The sequence below is a fragment of the Sebastes fasciatus genome, chromosome 19, assembly GCF_043250625.1.
Source record: "Sebastes fasciatus isolate fSebFas1 chromosome 19, fSebFas1.pri, whole genome shotgun sequence".
Taxonomy (NCBI): Eukaryota; Metazoa; Chordata; class Actinopteri; order Perciformes; family Sebastidae; genus Sebastes; species Sebastes fasciatus.
The window spans coordinates 26,438,532-26,457,597 of NC_133813.1; the positions used below are offsets into that span (position 1 = coordinate 26,438,532).

At 42.9% G+C, this 19,066-nt stretch overlaps 1 protein-coding gene across 8 annotated transcripts; it reads left to right on the forward strand.

Annotated features, from left to right (window-relative positions):
- The first annotated feature begins 5,769 nt into the window (after positions 1-5,769).
- srek1 (splicing regulatory glutamine/lysine-rich protein 1) lies at positions 5,770-19,066 on the forward strand. Of its 8 annotated transcripts, none has more exons than XM_074617322.1 (13): positions 5,787-6,058; positions 6,211-6,344; positions 6,951-7,128; positions 7,856-7,978; positions 8,327-8,442; positions 10,544-10,690; positions 12,155-12,333; positions 12,521-12,651; positions 12,748-12,859; positions 12,964-13,071; positions 14,519-14,590; positions 15,642-15,756; positions 17,895-19,066. In XM_074617322.1, exons 4-13 carry the CDS (start codon positions 7,948-7,950, stop codon positions 18,060-18,062), a joined length of 1,179 nt encoding a protein of 392 aa, XP_074473423.1. In that variant the 5' UTR covers positions 5,787-6,058; positions 6,211-6,344; positions 6,951-7,128; positions 7,856-7,947; the 3' UTR covers positions 18,063-19,066. The 8 variants fall into 8 exon arrangements, with proteins under 8 accessions (XP_074473421.1, XP_074473420.1, XP_074473418.1 ...); XM_074617325.1 differs by lacking the exon at positions 5,787-6,058 and adding an exon at positions 7,287-7,413; XM_074617320.1 differs by lacking the exons at positions 6,951-7,128; positions 7,856-7,978 and adding an exon at positions 17,088-17,168 and having other exon boundaries at positions 5,770-6,058; positions 15,642-15,755.

Sequence of the window (19,066 nt, forward strand, 5' to 3'; positions counted from 1 at the left end):
GAGGTTGGGTCACGGGCAGACATCGGTCTTGGGGTGAGTGGTATGACACATGCGCAATGTAACTGAAGCTGCGGTCGTGTGTTGCGATTGGCTCAATTTCTGCGAGGGCCGACCAGATTTGACTGCGCATGTGTCATACCCCGAAGATATGACGCGTGTCCTAGCCTCCTTCAATAGGCCTTAGGGTAGGACCGGACCCGGTAGGACCTCCCACTTCCCGTCAGCGGAGCCTGATGTCGCAACAGTGAGAAGATCTGACAGCACAGTGATGGACCCGCGGCCTCTCTGTGGAGCCTCGACTCTAACCCGGCTACACTGTACGGATCAGCTTCAATGCTCACTGAACACAGACCTGTTTGCTGATTTATCAGATAACTTGTCTGTCAAGCATTCTGACGAATCAGAGGTTTCCGGTTTGACTGTCCCGCCCTCCCTGTTGTCCCTGTTGTCTTCCAGTATGTCTCCGCCCCTCGAGTTCACCAGAATGAACGTGAACCTCTGGGATTTCACTTCTCACAATAAGGCAACACATACCCCTAAAACCCATACCCTAAAAACATAACCCTAATAACATAACCCTAATAACATAACCCTAATAACCTTATACATACATAACATAACCCTAATAACCTTATACATACATAACATAACCCTAATAACCTTATATTTACATAACATAACCCCAATAACATAACCCTAATAACCCTATATATACATAACATAACCCTAATAACATAACCCTAATAACCTTATATATACATAACATAACCCTAATAACACATACCCTAATAACATAACCCTAATAACCTTATACATAACATAACCCTAATAACATAACCCTAATAACACATACCCTAATAACATAACCCTAATAACCTTATAAATAACATAACCCTAATAACATAACCCTAATAACCCTATATATACATAACATAACCCTAATAACATAACCCTAATAACCTTATACATAACATAACCCTAATAACATAACCCTAATAATACATACCCTAATAACATAACCCTTATAACACATACCCTAATAACATAACCCTAATAACGTTATACATAACATAACCCTAATAACATAACCCTAATAACCATATATATACATAACATAACCCTAATAACATAACCCTAATAACCCTATATATACATAACATAACCCTAATAACACATACCCTAACACATAACCCTAATAACATAACCCTAATATCATAACCCTGATAACATAACCCTCATAACATAACCCTAATAACATAACCCTAATAACCCTATATATATACTTAACGAAACCCTAATAACACATACCCTAATACATAACCCTAATAACATAACCCTAATAACATATACTCTAATAACATAACCCTAATAGCATAACCCTAATAACGTAACCCTAATAACCCTATATATACATAACATAATCCTAATAACAGAACCCTAATAACCTTATACATAACATATACCCCTAACCCCATACTGGGACAGGGAGGTGAGCATGTCACTGTGGTTGACAGAATAGAGTTCGATTCTTGAACGTAACAAAGCAGGCAGGCTTTTTTTTATTTCTTCTTAAACAGAAAGACAACAGGCAGGCCTACAGTAGAAAACATAGACCTACAACCAAATATAGCTACTTGTATTATTAAATCACCCAGTTACACAACCGATCGAAATTATTTAAAAGACCATCAAATAAGCTATGCATGAGATCTAATGATAATTTATAAATTGGCATGGGTCTCTTGAATATTTATTTGTTGAAAAAATGTGGGAAAAGTATAATTGTTTTGGAATTATGAGAGTTAGAGTATATCAGCAGGTTCCCTCTTGAGCTATGACACAATGTTCAGGTAAAATGGGCCAGTATAAAAAGAGGGCAACACAGTAGGCTAATTTCAGCTGAAATCATCTTAACTGCTGTCTTCGATGTGTCATAGTAACAACACAATAAATACATTTCATGCAATACAAAGTTGAACAAATATTACATTGAATAATGCATTGGAAAAATAACTGACCGTGATGTTTGGGTGTTGGTTTCTGCAAACTGGTGTCTTTGTGTCTATTTTACGTGTGTGTGTGCGTTCATGTGTCTTTGTTGGACTGTGTGTAGCTGTGTGTGTGTGTGTGTGTGTGTGTGTGTGTAGGTGCATGTTTGTGTCAAACATTTGTCGTAAACGTAACAGATGCACTTTATTTTATGATACACTTTTTTACCATGCACTTTAACCTTTGACTGCATTGCATTTTGAACTGCATTATTTGTTTTTTTTGATATTGCACTTGCGGACTGACTATATCTATTTATTATGCCATCCATCCATCCATCCATCTGCAACCGCTTATCCCGCTAGGGGTCGCGGGGGGGCTGGAGCCGATCCCAGCCGACATTGGGCGAAGGTGGGGTACACCCTGGACAGGCGCCAGTCCATCGCAGGGCTGACACATAGAGACAGACAACCATTCACACTCACATTCACACCTATGGGCAATTTGGAGTCAACATTAACCTAACCTGCATGTCTTTGGACTGTGGGAGGAAACCGGAGTACCCGGAGAAAACCCACGTTAACACGGGGAGAACATGCTAACTCCACGCATATTTATTATGCATTAATTAATTTTATAATCATTGTTTTTATTATAATCATTATCTTTTATATTGTTTTAGATTGTCTATTTACCTTTACTGCCCTTTAAGACAGTTTGCACATACGACAAGACACTGGTCACTAACCTTATAGCTGTCGCTTGAATAGTACCCTATATTTATATTTATAGACCGTCTTTTAATGCATCGGGTATGTGATGGGGAGTTGCAAACTCAATTTTGTTGTACCTGTACAATGACAGTAAAGGAAATCTGATCTAACATAAACCTTATTAGAATTATCATATACACACAGGTACATACATGAAATATGACCTCTGCATTAACCCATCCTCAGTATTTAGGAGCAGCAGGCTGCTGTGAGGCACCCGGGGAGAATTACAACATCTTCAACAAAAAGTCAAAACACCAAAAAGCATGAACATTTCCTGTAGTTAGGTCTTAACATCTCATCGTCAGGTCTTGTTAGGATTTGTCCGGCACTCCCTTCAAACACCTTCTGCAACGCATAATTAAAAAAAAAAGATTGTTAAGATTTTGCATGGATACAGATAGACCCATCTTGACCTATCTAGACCTATGAACAGGGTCTGAAATTAACTTTTCTCACTATATTACTAGTATTTTTTTATCTGCCACTCAGAAATTGTATCTGCCACTTTTGAAATCTCTGCGCTAAATGAAGGAATAACATTTTAGATCTAATGTCATTCAATGTTCAATATATTTTACACAAAAAAGCATTATATACAAGGTAAATTAGAGTGTTGGAATTGCACCGTGGCTTCCGGGGAGCCCTTCTTTCGGGGCAAGAGGGGTACTGTGTACTTTGTTATTGTCATCTATAGTGGTTGTTTGCATAAAAACACACAATTCAAATGATTAGGATTATTTCAAATAGGGTGCGTCCCTCAGGTTTAGTAGCGACATGCTGTTGAGCATTTTTTCTTTCTCTCTGCCGTGTCTCCTGTCCAAAACAAACATGATACAGCATGCTTATGCGTCATTGTGCATGTGTAACTGCGTAACTGTGAAGCATCAATACAGAGGAATCGATAGTCACGGAGGCATGAGATACCATCACTAGCGTTTTCCCTGTCTGCCAAAGTGGCAGATGGCCTGCCAATTTTACCCGCCACTGCCAACAATTTACCTGCATTTGGCGGGTGGCGGGTACTATTTTCAGACCCTGCCTATGAACCTGTTTTACACCCTCAATTTCTATGTAAGATTTGTGTAAAAGTGTGTGGGTATGTGACTCATTTTAGCTGACGACCATGGCCCAATTTAGCTGACATGGTTAAGCTAAAATGGGCAAGTTGGTAGTGACTGTTGAAAACCAGGACATTTGAGTGTTTTACAGACATTTGTCGTGACTCGGGACACCCAGCTCGAAACCGGGACAGTCCTGGAAAAACCTGGCATCCAAGAGTACAAATAGTAGTAAGCATATGTTTAATCGGTGTTATGATTAAGAGGTGGTCCTTGGGAAATTTTGGTCCTCAGAAAAGTATGAGAACCCCTGCTCTATGGGGTCAGTAGTCCACTAAAAATGCATTTTGGTCCAGACTTGTCCCCTGGGTATCCAACACAATAGGGGGCGGTAGTGGCCCTAGGTAGTAATGTACCATCCAACACAGTAGGGGCGGTAGTGGCCCTAGGTAGTAATGTACCATCCAACTCAGTAGGGGCGGTAGAGGCCCTGGGTAGTAATGTACCATCAGACACAGTAGTGGACGGTAGTGGCCCTGGGTAGTAATGTACCATCCAACACAGTAGTGGACGGTAGTGGCCCTGGGTAGTAATGTACCATCAGACACAGTAGTGGACGGTAGTGGCCCTGGGTAGTAATGTACCATCCAACATAATAGGGGGCGGTAGTGGCCCTAGGTAGTAATGTACCATCCAACACAGTAGGGGCGGTAGTGGCCCTAGGTAGTAATGTACCATCCAACTCAGTAGGGGCGGTAGTGGCCCTGGGTAGTAATGTACCATCAGACACAGTAGGGGCGGTAGTGGCCCTGGGTAGTAATGTACCATCAGACACAGTAGTGGACGGTAGTGGCCCTGGGTAGTAATGTACCATCCAACATAATAGGGGGCGGTAGTGGCCCTAGGTAGTAATGTACCATCCAACACAGTAGGGGCGGTAGTGGCCCTAGGTAGTAATGTACCATCCAACTCAGTAGGGGCGGTAGAGGCCCTAGGTAGTAATGTATCATTCAACACAATAGGGGCGCTAGTGGCCCTAGGTAGTAATGTACCATCCAACACAGTAGGGGCGGTAGTCGCCCTAATGTACCATCCAACTCAGTAGGGGCGGTAGAGGCCCTAGGTAGTAATGTACCATCCAACACAATAGGTAGTAATGTACCATCCAACTCAGTAGGGGCGGTAGTGGCCCTAGGTAGTAATGTACCATCCAACTCAGTAGGGGCGGTAGTGGCCCTAGGTAGTAATGTACCATCCAACACATTAGGGGCGGAAGGGGCCCTAGGTAATGTACCATCCAACACAATAGGGAGGGTAGTGGCCTTAGGTAGTAATGTATCATCCAACACAGTAGGGGCAGTAGTGGCCCTAGGTAGTAATGTACCATCCAACACAGTAGGGTCGGTAGTGGCCCTAGGTAGTAATGTACCATCCAACTCAGTAGGGGCGGTAGTGGCCCTAGGTAGTAATGTACCATCCAACACAGTAGGGGCGGAAGGGGCCCTAGGTAATGTACCATCCAACACAATAGGGACGGTAGTGGCCTTAGGTAGTAATGTATCATCCAACACAGTAGGGGCGGAAGGGGCCCTAGGTAATGTACCATCCAACACAATAGGGACGGTAGTGGCCTTAGGTAGTAATGTATCATCCAACACATTAGGGGCGGAAGGGGCCCTAGGTAATGTACCATCCAACACAATAGGGACGGTAGTGGCCTTAGGTAGTAATGTACCATCCAACACAGTAGGGGCGGTAGTGGCACTAGGTAGTAATGTACCATCCAACTCAGTAGGGGCGGTAGTGGCCCTAGGTAGTAATGTACCATCCAACACAGTAGGGGCGGTAGTGGCACTAGGTAGTAATGTACCATCCAACACAGTAGGGGCGGTAGTGGCCCTCACAGTGTATTGTCTACCCTTGTTAAGAAATAAGAGGAAGCCGATGAACCCTCTCACTCCGCCCGCCTGGATGTACTGTGTATCTCTGCTGTGTGTCTCTGCTGTGTATCTATGGTGTGCATAACACCGAGCGGGGTGACTGAGACATAAATAGTGTAGAAATACCACACTTTAAAGATTGACGACGCTTTTTTTCGGTGTGCACAATGAGCGGGATCCCAGGGACTGCTGTCGTCCAGGTCACCAACCTGTCCTCGGCCGTGAGCAGCGAGCAGATGCGCACTCTGTTCGGTTTCCTAGGAGACATCGAGGAGCTGCGGCTCTACCCGCCCGAGTAAGCGCAACCTGCCCCCGGCATGGCTACCTAGGCAACACCGTGGATCTGCGGCCTTTCCGCGGTCCTCGTAAACATTCAGATGAAGAAGTCACGGGTGTTAATAGATAACTAACCCGCCTTTTATTTTCTGCCTATCTTTTCTTTCACAGCAATGCCCCTCTGTCTTTCTCGTCCAAAGTGTGCTATATAAAGTACCGGGACCCCTCCAGTGTTGGTGTGGCGCAACATCTCACCAATACTGTGTTTGTTGACAGAGCTCTGATAGTAGTGCCATGTGCGGAAGGTGAGTGACACCGGTTAACAGAATAAACATAGTAAATGTGTGAACTGTCTTCAGTGGACTTGCTGTGGCCTCCCACCCTTCAATCCAACCATCTGGTGTTTTGGTTGAATTCTGGGTTCGTTTGTTTTATTCACATGGGAAATTGGCATGTTGTTGCCATTGGGTAGTTCTGAGTTTAGCCACTTTTGTCACAAGTATTTGACACAGGTGACTGGTTGTATCATCTCAATAAAAACCCCAGCTAGCTAATTAGTGAGCCCAGGCTTTCTGTTTGCTGTCACAAGGTGCTTTAGCTCACTGTAAACACTGGATTCTCTGGAAAACAAGTAGCTTGTGTAAGAAACTGCCATTAATGTTACTTGTTTTTATGGAAATGACTAAATAATAATTCCATGCCATCACAGCTAACTTTCTCTCTCTTTCATTTTTTTGGTGCTCCTTTTCTTTAATTCCTCCCCTTTTGGTGCCACTGTTGTGTACAGTACAAAACAATGATATCACCTCTAACTTGATGCTTTTTGTCCACGTGACTTGGTGCTGGATGGCTACTGAGTTTATTAATTTGGTTTTGTATGTTTTTTCTGTGTGATTATGTGTGCATATCAGATGACTAGACTGGCCCAGCTGTTACACTACACTAGCCTGAGTCAGGCATTGTTTTCCAAGCCACTATCCCCGATCGGGCCAACGCAGCCTTCAAGGGGGAATGTGACCAGGAGAATAGCCTGCTGAACCTTCCAAGATGGACACCTTGTCTCTTTTGATTTATTTATTTTTTCTTTTGGTTTGTTTCCTTTCATACTTTCCCATGTTGTCCACTCTCTACTGTCTCTATCTAGAAGCTACAAGTATTGCTTATCTCTAGCTTTGTGTTTATATTTGTTATTTTGGTTTGTTTTGATTATTGTCCAACCCCCACCCCCCTCTCTCTTTCCGCTACAGCTGCAGCTTGTGTGTGATTGAATTCTGTCCAGGTTGCTACGGCATACCGGTGGGATGTGTATCACACATGGGATGATAGGAGGATCACTAACACTTTACTCTCTTGTCACCTACTCCTGTTGACATAGTGAGGGGCTAGACATTATACTTTGCTTTGAAATGCTATTTGCACCTGTGCTGTAGTAAAAGGTTTTTCCCACACATACAGAGCTCTGGTATAGATGTTTAGTATTTAATAATGTCACAACCACTCTCCATTCAACATTGTCTCTTTTAACTTTCGTGACACATGATTTGATGCTCTGCGTCGTCATTTGTTTGACATATTTCCTAGCACTACGAGAACTTTTCAAATGGTAACTCATGCTGAATGCCTCCAGCTATAATGAAGTGAATTTGTAGTTTCTTATTGGTCTTAACGTAGCTCTCTTCTCCAGCAGACTTTAATCCAGAATGGAATGAGCACAATTCCTAATTGGTTGTATTTATAGCTAAAGTCTTGGCTAACATTTCCTACAGTTCTTAAAATTGTTGTTCTTCTCTGTATCTGATGTCCTGTGTGCTATTAGTGATGCAGCCATTGGGGTTGTCTTGTGTTGCACACCTTTCCAACACTGCGAAACGATCGCCCCCACGGAAAAGCACCCATGCTTGATATCGTATGGTTCATGACCAATATGTTTCCAGTACAGGTGACCCATGCATCAAAGTGTTGACTCATTCTCTGCATTGTGTTTTTCTTTTCTTTTTTGATCTATGAAAAGAGACCAAGGACAAAAAATCAGTGTTCTTTTTGTTTTTGAAAAAAAGTTAAGATTTTTATTAAAAAATAATAATTCAGATTGACTGAGAAGGTTAATTTAAAAGCAAAGTAAGGATGCTCGGTCTCCAGTAGTAGACAGTAAAACACTTGTAGGTTGTATGGGGAAGTGTATGCTCTCTTTCTCTCTAGAATACAGTGGGCTAATTGTGCAGACATAGAGGAGACAGACAGAAGAGTCCCTCTATTGCCTTCACTAATATCTGCTTCTGTCCTACAGGGAAAATCCCAGAGGAGGCCAAGGCCTTGTCACTTTTGGCACCTGCCGCCCCAGTACCCAGTCTGATTCCTGGTGGGGGACTGCTACCAATTCCTACTCCAGCTCCACTTCAGAATGTGAGTCGCTGTCTCGTCTGGTTGTCTGTCATGTAAAGCCAAGTTCACACTGCACAACTTGATGTCTTGTATCGGGAGTCTTGAAGTCCTCGTGGTTTTCACACTACATGACTAACCGGCGACAGGGGATCACACACTACAAGATCTTTCACCAGGAGGCATCCTTGATGAGTATGTCTGGTCTCCAAACTAGGTATTGTCATGAAAACGCGTGAGAAGTGACACGGGAAATGGCGTTATGCCATGCGCGAGATGCTTGTTGATTTTGTTATTGGCCCACATGTTCACAAAATAGCCCGTCTCCACACGTTCTTACTGTTTATAGCCCGTTTCCTCGAGGTGCAACAACAACTTTGGGCCGTTTTGCAAATGCAACACATACATTAAAGTTTCTATATTACAGACGACCCGTCCCCCAGGTTTCCCCTCAACCCGTTACCTGCTAGATATCTGGGACGCGTCTGTAATACATCTAGGCTCGCGTCTTTGAACAGTTCACACAAATCTGCGACTGCTGAGCTAAAACTAGAGATGTTCCCATACCATTTTTCCTTGCCGATACCCGTTCCGATACCGAGTACTGATCCAATACTAGCGTGATTTAAAAAAAATATATCGGTATTATTATTTAACAGCTGTTTACTACAGACCATTTATGGCTGTGATATGATTACTATCTTTGTTTTATGCCCCCATCTCCCCTCAAACAGAGGCCTTACATACTGATCATATCGCCGTTTTACTTGATGGATTTTCCACTGTGAAATATCACCAAATGACTGACATTTTCCTCGCTCTGACTACTGTTACGGTTACCGTCTCCGCTAGCACCGCGCTGTTGTTATTTGCTATCGTCATGTGACAAACTACCTGCAGTCAGTTGGAAAGAGAGATAACTGGTTGCTCGGTGTGTTCGATCGTAAGGCAAAACGTGTCGGGTGTTCTTGGAAAACGGGGGAAAAGAAGGATAAACAGGAATGTAATCCAGGCACTCCAAAATATCAAACAAGTAGCAACGAGGAAGAGAACATATTAAAAAGCCTTTATTGTAGTGGCTAAATCATTTAATAAAACCAACATGTTTCGACCACTGTAGGTCTTCGTCAGGGCTTACAAACAAACAGACAAGGCGGATGTGGCCTCACCTGTATGGTATCAACAACCAATGGGAGGCAGTCACATGATCATCATAATATTACAAAATGTAACAAATATCAAAGAGATAACACAGAAACATGTAATTCATGTCCTTCATTAATGAAACAACTCCTACTTTGCAACAGCGACTGTAAAGCAAACATGGGAGCCTATACAGAAAAAGAAAAATATATAAATAACATTTTTAATATTTATTATTATTCACAGAAAATATGTAAAATCTATATCCTCATTAAGCCCAGGATACTTTAAGGCATCCAGTCGATGGATCCAAAAAGTCTACCTCTGGTAAAGTTTTTGTAACCTGTCTCCCCCCTGACCAGCGGTTTAATATGTTTAATGCCCTCTATGCATAACAAGGAATCATTAGCACCAAGCGGTATATGACAAAGGTGGTGTTACAGTTAATGAAATCACTTTGTTTATAGGTTTTATCGGAGTTAATGTTAGCAAAATATTTAGTTTGCACCACATTTTTACAATTAGGGCAATACATACATTTAAAAGTGCCACATGGCTCGGTCAGCCAAGTACCTTTTTTATCTGCTGGAAGATAAGAATGCATGAGCCTGTGCCGAAAAGTAGGGTCGCGTCTAAAAGAAACAATAGGAGGTTCAGGAAAACCTTGACTCAACATAGTGTCGCTCTCAATGAAGGCCCAGTTGTTTTTAACTATGCGTTTAGTACTGTATGTCGTGACAAAAAATGGGCGAGACTGATGTGCAGGCTCACGTCTAATGTACCTGCAGTCAGTTCTTTTACAGTAGTAGCCATGATACCTCCGGGGTGACAGCATAGTGAAGGCTACGGTTTTGGAGCGGTGAAGAAGAAGAAGAACTGATTTTCAGTTTAACAAGTTGTCGGCGAGTGAAATGTCAGGGCTAAAGTTGTGTAGTGTGAACTAGGCATAAGTAAAACCTGTGTGTGTGTTTTACACCCACAGCTGAACCTTCCCATAGTGAATCGGTTGTCAGCTGCTCTGGACCCCACAGCATCAGCGCTCTCCCAGGCCCCCCTCATGGGAAATGTGGATCCCTCAAAAGTCGATGAGATCAGGAGGACCGTCTACGTTGGCAACTTGAACTCACAGGTAACATAATGTTAAATCTGTGTTCACACTTAACCTAGGGAGTATTTACAGCAGCAGGGTGGCGTATGTGTGTGTTGCACATGTCATCGGCTGGCTCAATGGTCTATTTTTAACGGAGCTCTGTGGCACAGAGGAATGCGATTTATCAGGCTGTGGGTACACAGACAATACTTGTTATTAGGATGAATTCATTGTCAGTTTGGGTCTTTATGGGATTTGTTAACAATAAGAAAAATACAGAATATCACCAGACTTATCCTTTTAAAGGTGGAGTCTGCATTTCTGGAGAAATATTGTTGGTATTTTATCTCTACACTCAAACAAACCCACCCCTCCAGATTTAACGTCCCTCTCGCTCCCACTGCCTTTCTCCTCATATATCCATGGCCTTTAGTGTTGTGCGGCTCGTAGGGCTGTCCTGAATAGTTCAAAGCTTCATTCATAACGTTGACATTCAAATTATTATTATTATTAATAAGGCTTAGGCTGAGTGTCCATATAGCGTTTTTCTTTTCTGTGCACCAGCATCATTTTTCAGAGCGCTCTGACCTTTTTGTGTCGACGCTCTGAGCGCTTCTGGCTGAAAATCTCTGAACTTTCCAGAAAGGCGCTGCGCTCCCGAACAAACTGCCAGCTCTTGTCTTGAAAAATCGTTATATGGACACTCTTAGTCTTACAGAAACATTGCGTGCAATAGTTCACCTTCCACCTCACAGCGAGCGCTGCTGCACGTCCTTGTCTCTTTAATTGTCTCTTTCAGTCCAAAGGTCAAAACTTATATTCTGCTTATATCCATCCAGAAAAAAAATTAGTAATATTACGAGAATAAAGTCATAACATATGACTTTATTCTCGTAATATTCTGACTTTATTCTCGTAATCTCTGATTTCTTTCTCTCAATGTGGCCCTAATACTCCGTCGTACATTTGCACTTTGGCCCTCACTGCATTAGACTTCTATACTATATACTTAGACTATAAGCTGTGTTACCTTCATCACAATGCTCAAATGTTTTGCGGCCCCAGACAGATTTATTAAATTTTTTTTGCCTAAAATGGCTCTTTTGATAGTAAAGATTGCTGACCCCTGAATTAGAATCTCAGACTCCACCTTTAAGTAATTATTTCCCACATTCAAGTGCAAGATGCCTTATTTCTATCTTCTTTCTCCAGCCGTCCATAAATACTCATGACGGATCTGGACAAATTACAGTTTGAGCTAATGATGCTCAGAGCCAATCATTTGTTCATAAGCTCTTTGTAACCAGTAGAAAAGACAAATGGAGCCTTCACTGATGTAGAATAACAGATCACTAAAATCGGATCGATTTAAAGCTCAAGAGAATTCAGATAAATCCCAACTGGAACCCGTTGTTACTGATCAGGAAGCTTCTGGTTCAGAGCTTTACATTCTGTAACGACAAACCTGTTGTTATTTAATCTAGTTCATCTTTCTTTCCACAGACCACCACCGCAGACCAGCTGTTGGAGTTCTTCAAGCAGGTGGGAGATGTAAAGTTTGTGCGAATGGCTGGAGATGAGACTCAGCCGACACGCTTCGCCTTTGTAGAGTTTGTTGAGCAGGAGTCCGTCGGCAGAGCCCTGACCTTCAATGGAGTCATGTTCGGAGACAGACCCCTGAAGTAAGTGTTTTAAGATCATTCTACAGAGCCGTACAGCAGACATCATAAATCAAGAAAATGTGTCATTTATTTACTCTGAATATCGTTCTCAAAGAAACAGATAGGTGCTCAAAGTTACATGGATCGTGACAAGGAACAAAATACCCTTCAGTGGATTGTTTAAATGAGATCGTTTTATGTCTTTCAGGGTTAATCATTCCAATAACGCCATAGTAAAACCCCCCGAGATGACGCCACAGGCTGCTGCTAAAGAGCTAGAAGGTGTGATGAAGAGGGTGAGGGAGGCCCAGTGCACCATTGCTGCTGCCATAGATCCAGGTACAACATGATGACATGCTGCATGAGTCAAGTCTTTAGTAATACTATAGATAAATGAAGTTGTTCTGATGCTGAGACTACTTCTTCTTCCTCTAGCGGACATCATAAAGAAGAGTTCCCCCAGTCGGTCTAGAAGGTTACGCCGGTCCCGCTCGCGGTCCCGTTCACATTCGAAAACGCACAGGAAAAGGTCCCGTTCGAGACACAGGTACCCAGCTAATACTCAGAAGTTTGATATTTCACTCGCACGATGCTGTGATCATATGATTGTGATTGTGTCCAGTCAGTGACTCATGTTTTTGATTTCTGTAGCAGACCGGCGCCGAAGTTGTGGCCGAGGACCGACTCCCACAATTCCCGAAGCAGCCACAAGAGGCGGTCTCGCTCCAGAGACAAGAGACACAGTCGTAGTCGCTCTAGGTATGTTGGGAACAAAGGACACATGAGGCATTGATCTCAGAATGATCTGTTTTCCTTTGAAACGAGTCAAATGCTGTTCAGTGCCCCGGGGCCATATTACACAAACTTCAGGCTTTAAAGGGACTGTTTGTAAGAATCAGAAATGTCTTGTTAACAGCGACACCTGTGGCCATCAAGTCAACTAAAGTCAGCGTCCTGTTGCTCGCACTCGCGCTTGTGCTCGCTCTACATAGACATGAACGAGCATCGTTCAAAACAGTGAGGCGACACACGTCATCTAAAAGCACAATATCACTATATTTCAGCTGCTTGGCAGTAATGTTAGCTGACCAGACGAAGGTCTCTCCATGAATCAATGCTGATGCTAGTGTTGGCTTTTCCTGCCTCAGCCTCCCGACCGCGGCCGGAGGGAACAGGGGAGACACCGGAGTTTTGGTACATTCACTAGATATTCTCAGAGCTAAACTAACTCTTCTGCAGTGTGGAGTGTGCGTGCATGCACATGAGAGTGGAGCAAAGGAGCGAGAACGAGCGCGGTGAGTGAAGGCAGGCAGGCAGAGGAGCAGAGTACAGCAGAGACTCCGGTCCTGGAGACCAAAGCTACGGTCTCCCCCGCGTCCTCCGACCGCGGCCAACACTGTTTAACAGACGGGCTTCACTAGATACAACTTTATGGTTTTGGTGCTTCCGTTTAGTTTGTGTTGGAGTCTGAGTCTGAACAGCGTAGCCACACGCGAGCGCGCATGGGACACCGATCTGCAATGATTTATACGTGCAAGAGGGGAGGTAAAAGAAAGCGAGTGGGCTAATGTAGCAGGCAGTCTCTCTGTCACTTACAAGTGATACGAAGAGGGAAGCAGCTCTTCTATCCTAAGAGCTGAACAAAAGTGGTGGAAAAGTGAAAGTTAGGACAGCTTAATGGTTATCCTAAAGTTAGGATGCTTGTCTAATACACCTTTCCTATCTCATTAGGATAGGAATATGTACGTTGGAACTGTTCATCTGTAATGGTATTCCTAAGTCAGGTCCTAAACCTAATTTCCATGGTTACCAAACAGTTAAGATAGGATCTGCTAGTTCAGAAGCTTCTGTAATAACACCCCTCTAATTCAAGATATTACAGTCCAGGACTTAATAGAAATATAATTTGTAATTGATAGAAAAATAATTCAGTTAGTCACATAATAGCCTGTTATCCCGGTCCTGGCCAGTAGGGGTCGCCAGGTTACTTCATGAGTCTAGCAGCTGCCTGGATGTGGCTCCTGTTGTGCTGCATCTGGCACCATGGGGGAAAAAATGTATCTTATTATCTTATAAACTTTTTGATACAATAAGGTGTACATCTGTGGCTCTGTTATATTTGATGTTTTCATTTCTTCTACTTTTTTCGTTCAGTAGCTCATATTGTCTAAAACAAAAGTACTTAGTCCAGTTAATGTGTTATCAGGGGCCACAGGAGGAGGAGTAAGGATCGGTCCAGGAGCCCTCGGAGGAAAGCCAAATCACCTTCACCTAAAAGGTAACAATCATTTCTCATGCTCCTTAACTGTTTGAGATGTTCCTAATAGGGCTGTCCCGAATAGGGATGTCACGATACCAGAAATCTAATAGTCGATACCAATAGCAGTGAATTTCCACGATTCTCGATAACCAATTCGATACCACGGTTAAAAAAACAACAGATTGAAACATTTGACAACAACATTTGAACATTACAAAAAACAGAGGCAAAGAATTGACCCATTTAGTTCATTTTGGCGTATCAGCGGCATGTTATCAATCGATAGTCAGACGACGGACACTACATACTGACCGTGAACGCATCTGGTCCGTCAGCTCAGAGTAGTAGGAGCAGGAGGAAGAGGATTTGTTGTCGAAGCGAAAAGCAAACGCACCTATTTGGCAATATTTCACATTTAATCCCAATGCTATAAGGGAACCATAACGTTAATGAGGTAATCGCCGCGAGGTGGAGGGAGCCGTCACAGCCGGTGTGCACGGAGCATAATCGGCAACACCGGTATATTCACAGGTTTATTAACCGGTAGGAAAATGTTCCTCACTGTCACATCACTACCAATGATCGCCACCAAAATCTAATGGATTGTTCATTGTGCCACACCCCACTGTCCAAAACATTTCATTCAAATCCATCGTGGACTTTTGGAGTAATCCTCCATACGGACAAACCAACAAACAGACAAACGCCGGTGAAAACATCACCTCCTTCCTAGGCCTTCGGCCTTGGCGGAGGTAATTAATGTTGAATATGAATAATGAATAATGTTGTGGGATTATCCCTTATTTCATGGGCTATTTGGGCTTTATACTTCATTATTACATATTTACATTAAAAAAAAACTAAGTATTCGAATACTAATTCGGAGGTTGATTACTATGGCAACGGTCGAAGTTTCGAAGCATTCGGGTCAGCCCTAGTTCCTAAGCCTCCTATATCCGTCCTACGTAGGTTTTCTAGGTGGATTTACGAGCATGTGTGGACAATACATATCAGTGATTTTTGTGTCTGCGAGATTGTGATTGGTTTTCTTTTTGTTTGCTTCTTTCAGAGGTAAGAGAGACAAGAGGAGGGAGCGCAGCGGGGACAGAAAGGACCGCTCCACATCCAAGAAGAGGAGCCGCAAGGATGAGGACAGGATAAAGAGCAAGGCCAAGCCAGCGAAGGTAAGAAAAGTGAATCAACACTCCCCCTGTACAGACACTCGCTGGGACCACAATCTGCTGATCAATTTCTCCCGGTCGAGCGGGCGAATAAAGCCGTCGCACTACTGATAATTTAACAAGCCGAGCTTTGTCGCACTAAAAGACTTCTCAGGCACGAGGGGAGAATTAGGTGTCTGTCCCACCTCATGTCTGCAGATCTCTTCTTTCCTGTCCTCAGATCCCCCCTCAGTAACCGATGTTTCTGAACTCGGGTATCAAACCACGTGAACGCTGACCTACTTTATAACGTTTACCGTAAAGATCACACGACGGCGATGGCTGTGAGATAAAAGGCGACACATTTTAGACTTATCGCGCTCCATCTTTGCTACCGATAACAATCTGTGATAAACAAACGGCAGCTGAGCAAACATTCTCCTCTGAAACTTCTGCAAACCTGCAAAAAGCCGCACTGCAGAGTCTGTCAGGGCTGAAACTAAACATTATTTTTTATCCATTAATCTAACGACTAATTTATCGATTATTCAAAAGATTTTTTTTATTTCCGACTAATATAAAAATGTATTCACCCAAAATAAATATAAAAAAATTGTCTGATTAATATTTCAATATTTTTTTCAATCATCTCCAATTAAAAACAAACAAATGTAACAAGATGATATTTGTCTAATGCCTGATCAGAAAAATACTGGACCTCAACTTCAGAAGGATTGCTGTGACACATAGTTAAATGAAATCACTGTATGTTACAGCAACACTTTCACCTCAACTGGAGAATTACTCCCCGAGCCTGCATAGCAGCCAGATGCAACCAAGGCCCTGTTCACACCTGGTATTAACATGCGTCCTCAGTGATCCCATCACAAGTGGAAAGCTTTAAGTACAGGTGTGAACACACTCGAGACGCATTGAGATCGGATCTTTCAGACCACATTCAGAGGTTGTCTGGGCCACATATGACCACATTCTTTTAGCAGTGTGTAGTGAATGCGTCCTGGGCCACATTAAGGACTTCCTACTCGTCTGACGTCCTGCTGGGATCCGCGGGATCACCGCGCCCCTCAGGTGAATAAACAGGCAGACACGGACGCTTGTCAGCATCGAAATGGCCTCTGTGCTCTATTGTATCCTGTCTGCACAGCTGTATTTAAAAAAAAAAAAATACATCTTGTTTATAGGCTACATATCTACAGACTATCATACTAGGCACGCAAATTGCATTATTATCATATTGTCGGAGATGTGTCGGTGTTTCTGTTCCGCTGCTTTGCGCAGAGCTGACACCCAACCGCCCGCCCGTCCGCTCGCCCGCCTGTTCTCTGTCCTCCCCGGCTCTCTGGAGCGCTGTACCCCAGGCTGTTGTCTGGCAAAAGCAGCGGTGCCGGCGGAGCGGAGGTCTCCGGAGACCACCGGTACAATAACCTTTTATTTTGATGTTAATATAATGTACCAGAATTCACGAACATGTAGGATATTACTACTGACATTCATGTAATATTACATCACAACAGCTTCTGTATTAGCCGTGTGTTTACTACGTGTTTATTTGCATATAGAGCGGGGAAGTGAGATCGGATCACAAGTGGCCACTGAAGACGCATGTGGAGACGCATTCTAATGCCAGGTGTGAACAGACGTACTTAGAGCTGTCCACTTGTGATCCGATCACTGAGGACGCATGTTAATACCAGGTCTGAACAGGGCCCAAATTGTCTCAGCTGAAAAGACGCCGCGCCTCCAAAGTACTCGAGTACTCTCAGCTGGGCATTTTCAGAAGAGCACCTGGCGTTTCAGTTGGGAGAAAACGCTTTGGTGGACACAGGCCTTTATGTGTGTTTTGGCTGCAGTAACTTTGGGATTGATTAAGTATTTATCCGTATTTGTCCCAGGTCTGTTATTAATGAATTAATCAAAATACTATAAGCAAGAAGCTTTAAAGTAGAGCCCTGAAAATGGGAAAAATTAGACATATTTGGACCTTCCTGTCCTCACAAAGTACTAGTAACAGATACTAGACTATTGGATCTGTTATTGGACAGACTCCATTGAAAACATCTGCCACTGCATCATCGGTACCTGGACTTAAGTTTTGTGCCGACCAGGTTTGACTGTTACTCATTCAAATGTTACTCATTCAGGTGGAAAGGGACTGCGACCGAGGAGAAAAGGAAGAGTATGAAAGTGACAGAGAAGACTCAGTCCCACTCAGCGAGGACATGATGTCATCACCCTGCACCCAGCATAACGGCAGCTACAAGACTCACAATGACGGGTATGCATCCGTGGGTGCCGACAGCTCCAAGTGACTATTGCAGCACCATAGAAACCAGTCGGGTTCCATCAAACGATCTCAGCGTGCGTATACACACCGGATGAAAACCACTCGCATCGTCATCTCCTGTCGTACAACCTGATTTTTACAGCACATTCTGGGCAACACATGGATCCTGTAATTCAGCTAATTATCAGTATCCCACTTAAAGGGCAAGTGAGCACTCGGTACAGCAGAGATAGCCCCACCTTTCCTGTTTAGTAGGGAAGCTGAAGATTTTGGGACTTGCAGAAAAGGCAAATGATATAATGTAATATAACAGTACAACTAGGGCTGCAACTATTATTTTCATTGTCTATTAAGATGTCGATTATTTCCTCGATTAATCGATTAGTTGTTTGGTCTATAAAATGGTGAAAAATGTCAATCAGTGTTTCCTATAAAGCCCGACATGACGTCACCAAATGTCTTTTTTTGTCCACAACTCAAAGATATTCAGTTTACTGTCTTAGAGGAGGAAAGAAACCAGAAAATATTCACATTTAAGAAGCTGGAATCAGAGAACTTTTTTCTTAAAAAAAATACTTAAACAAATTAATCAATTGTCAAAATAGTTAGTTTAATAGTTGACATCTAATTGATTAATGGTTATAGATCTAAGTCACAACACTAAATACTACAGGCTCAGAAACACCTCAACAGTAACTGGACATCAGACGCTCAACACTACTGGTACTGTGTCCACCTCCTGTATGTGTTCATTGCATGAAGAACTCAGTACCTGTTATTCTTTCTGTATAGATTCCTGGTAGTCTGTCAGACCAGCTTCAGAGGAGACGGTCTAGATAATAAAGTTATGATTATTATTGTTATTGATAATCGTCCCAGTCAGAGTTAATCCTTGTTTCTCCAACAATTTGAAGCTAGATTTCTATTGTAGCTTTGTCCTATGTTACATGGATATTACCTGATGAAAAAGACCAAATGTTGCTCTCTATTCCTCTAGTGACATCTTAACCATACACTTCAATTAATACA

Coding starts and splice junctions, on each gene's coding strand:
- srek1 (XM_074617317.1), top strand. CDS start 5,931: ATGAGCGGGATCCCAGGGACTGCTGTCGTCCAGGTCACCAACCTGTCC. Junction 6,059..6,210: donor CTGCGGCTCTACCCGCCCGA/GTAAGCGCAACC, acceptor TTTCTTTCACAG/CAATGCCCCTCTGTCTTTCT. Junction 6,345..8,326: donor AGTAGTGCCATGTGCGGAAG/GTGAGTGACACC, acceptor TCTGTCCTACAG/GGAAAATCCCAGAGGAGGCC.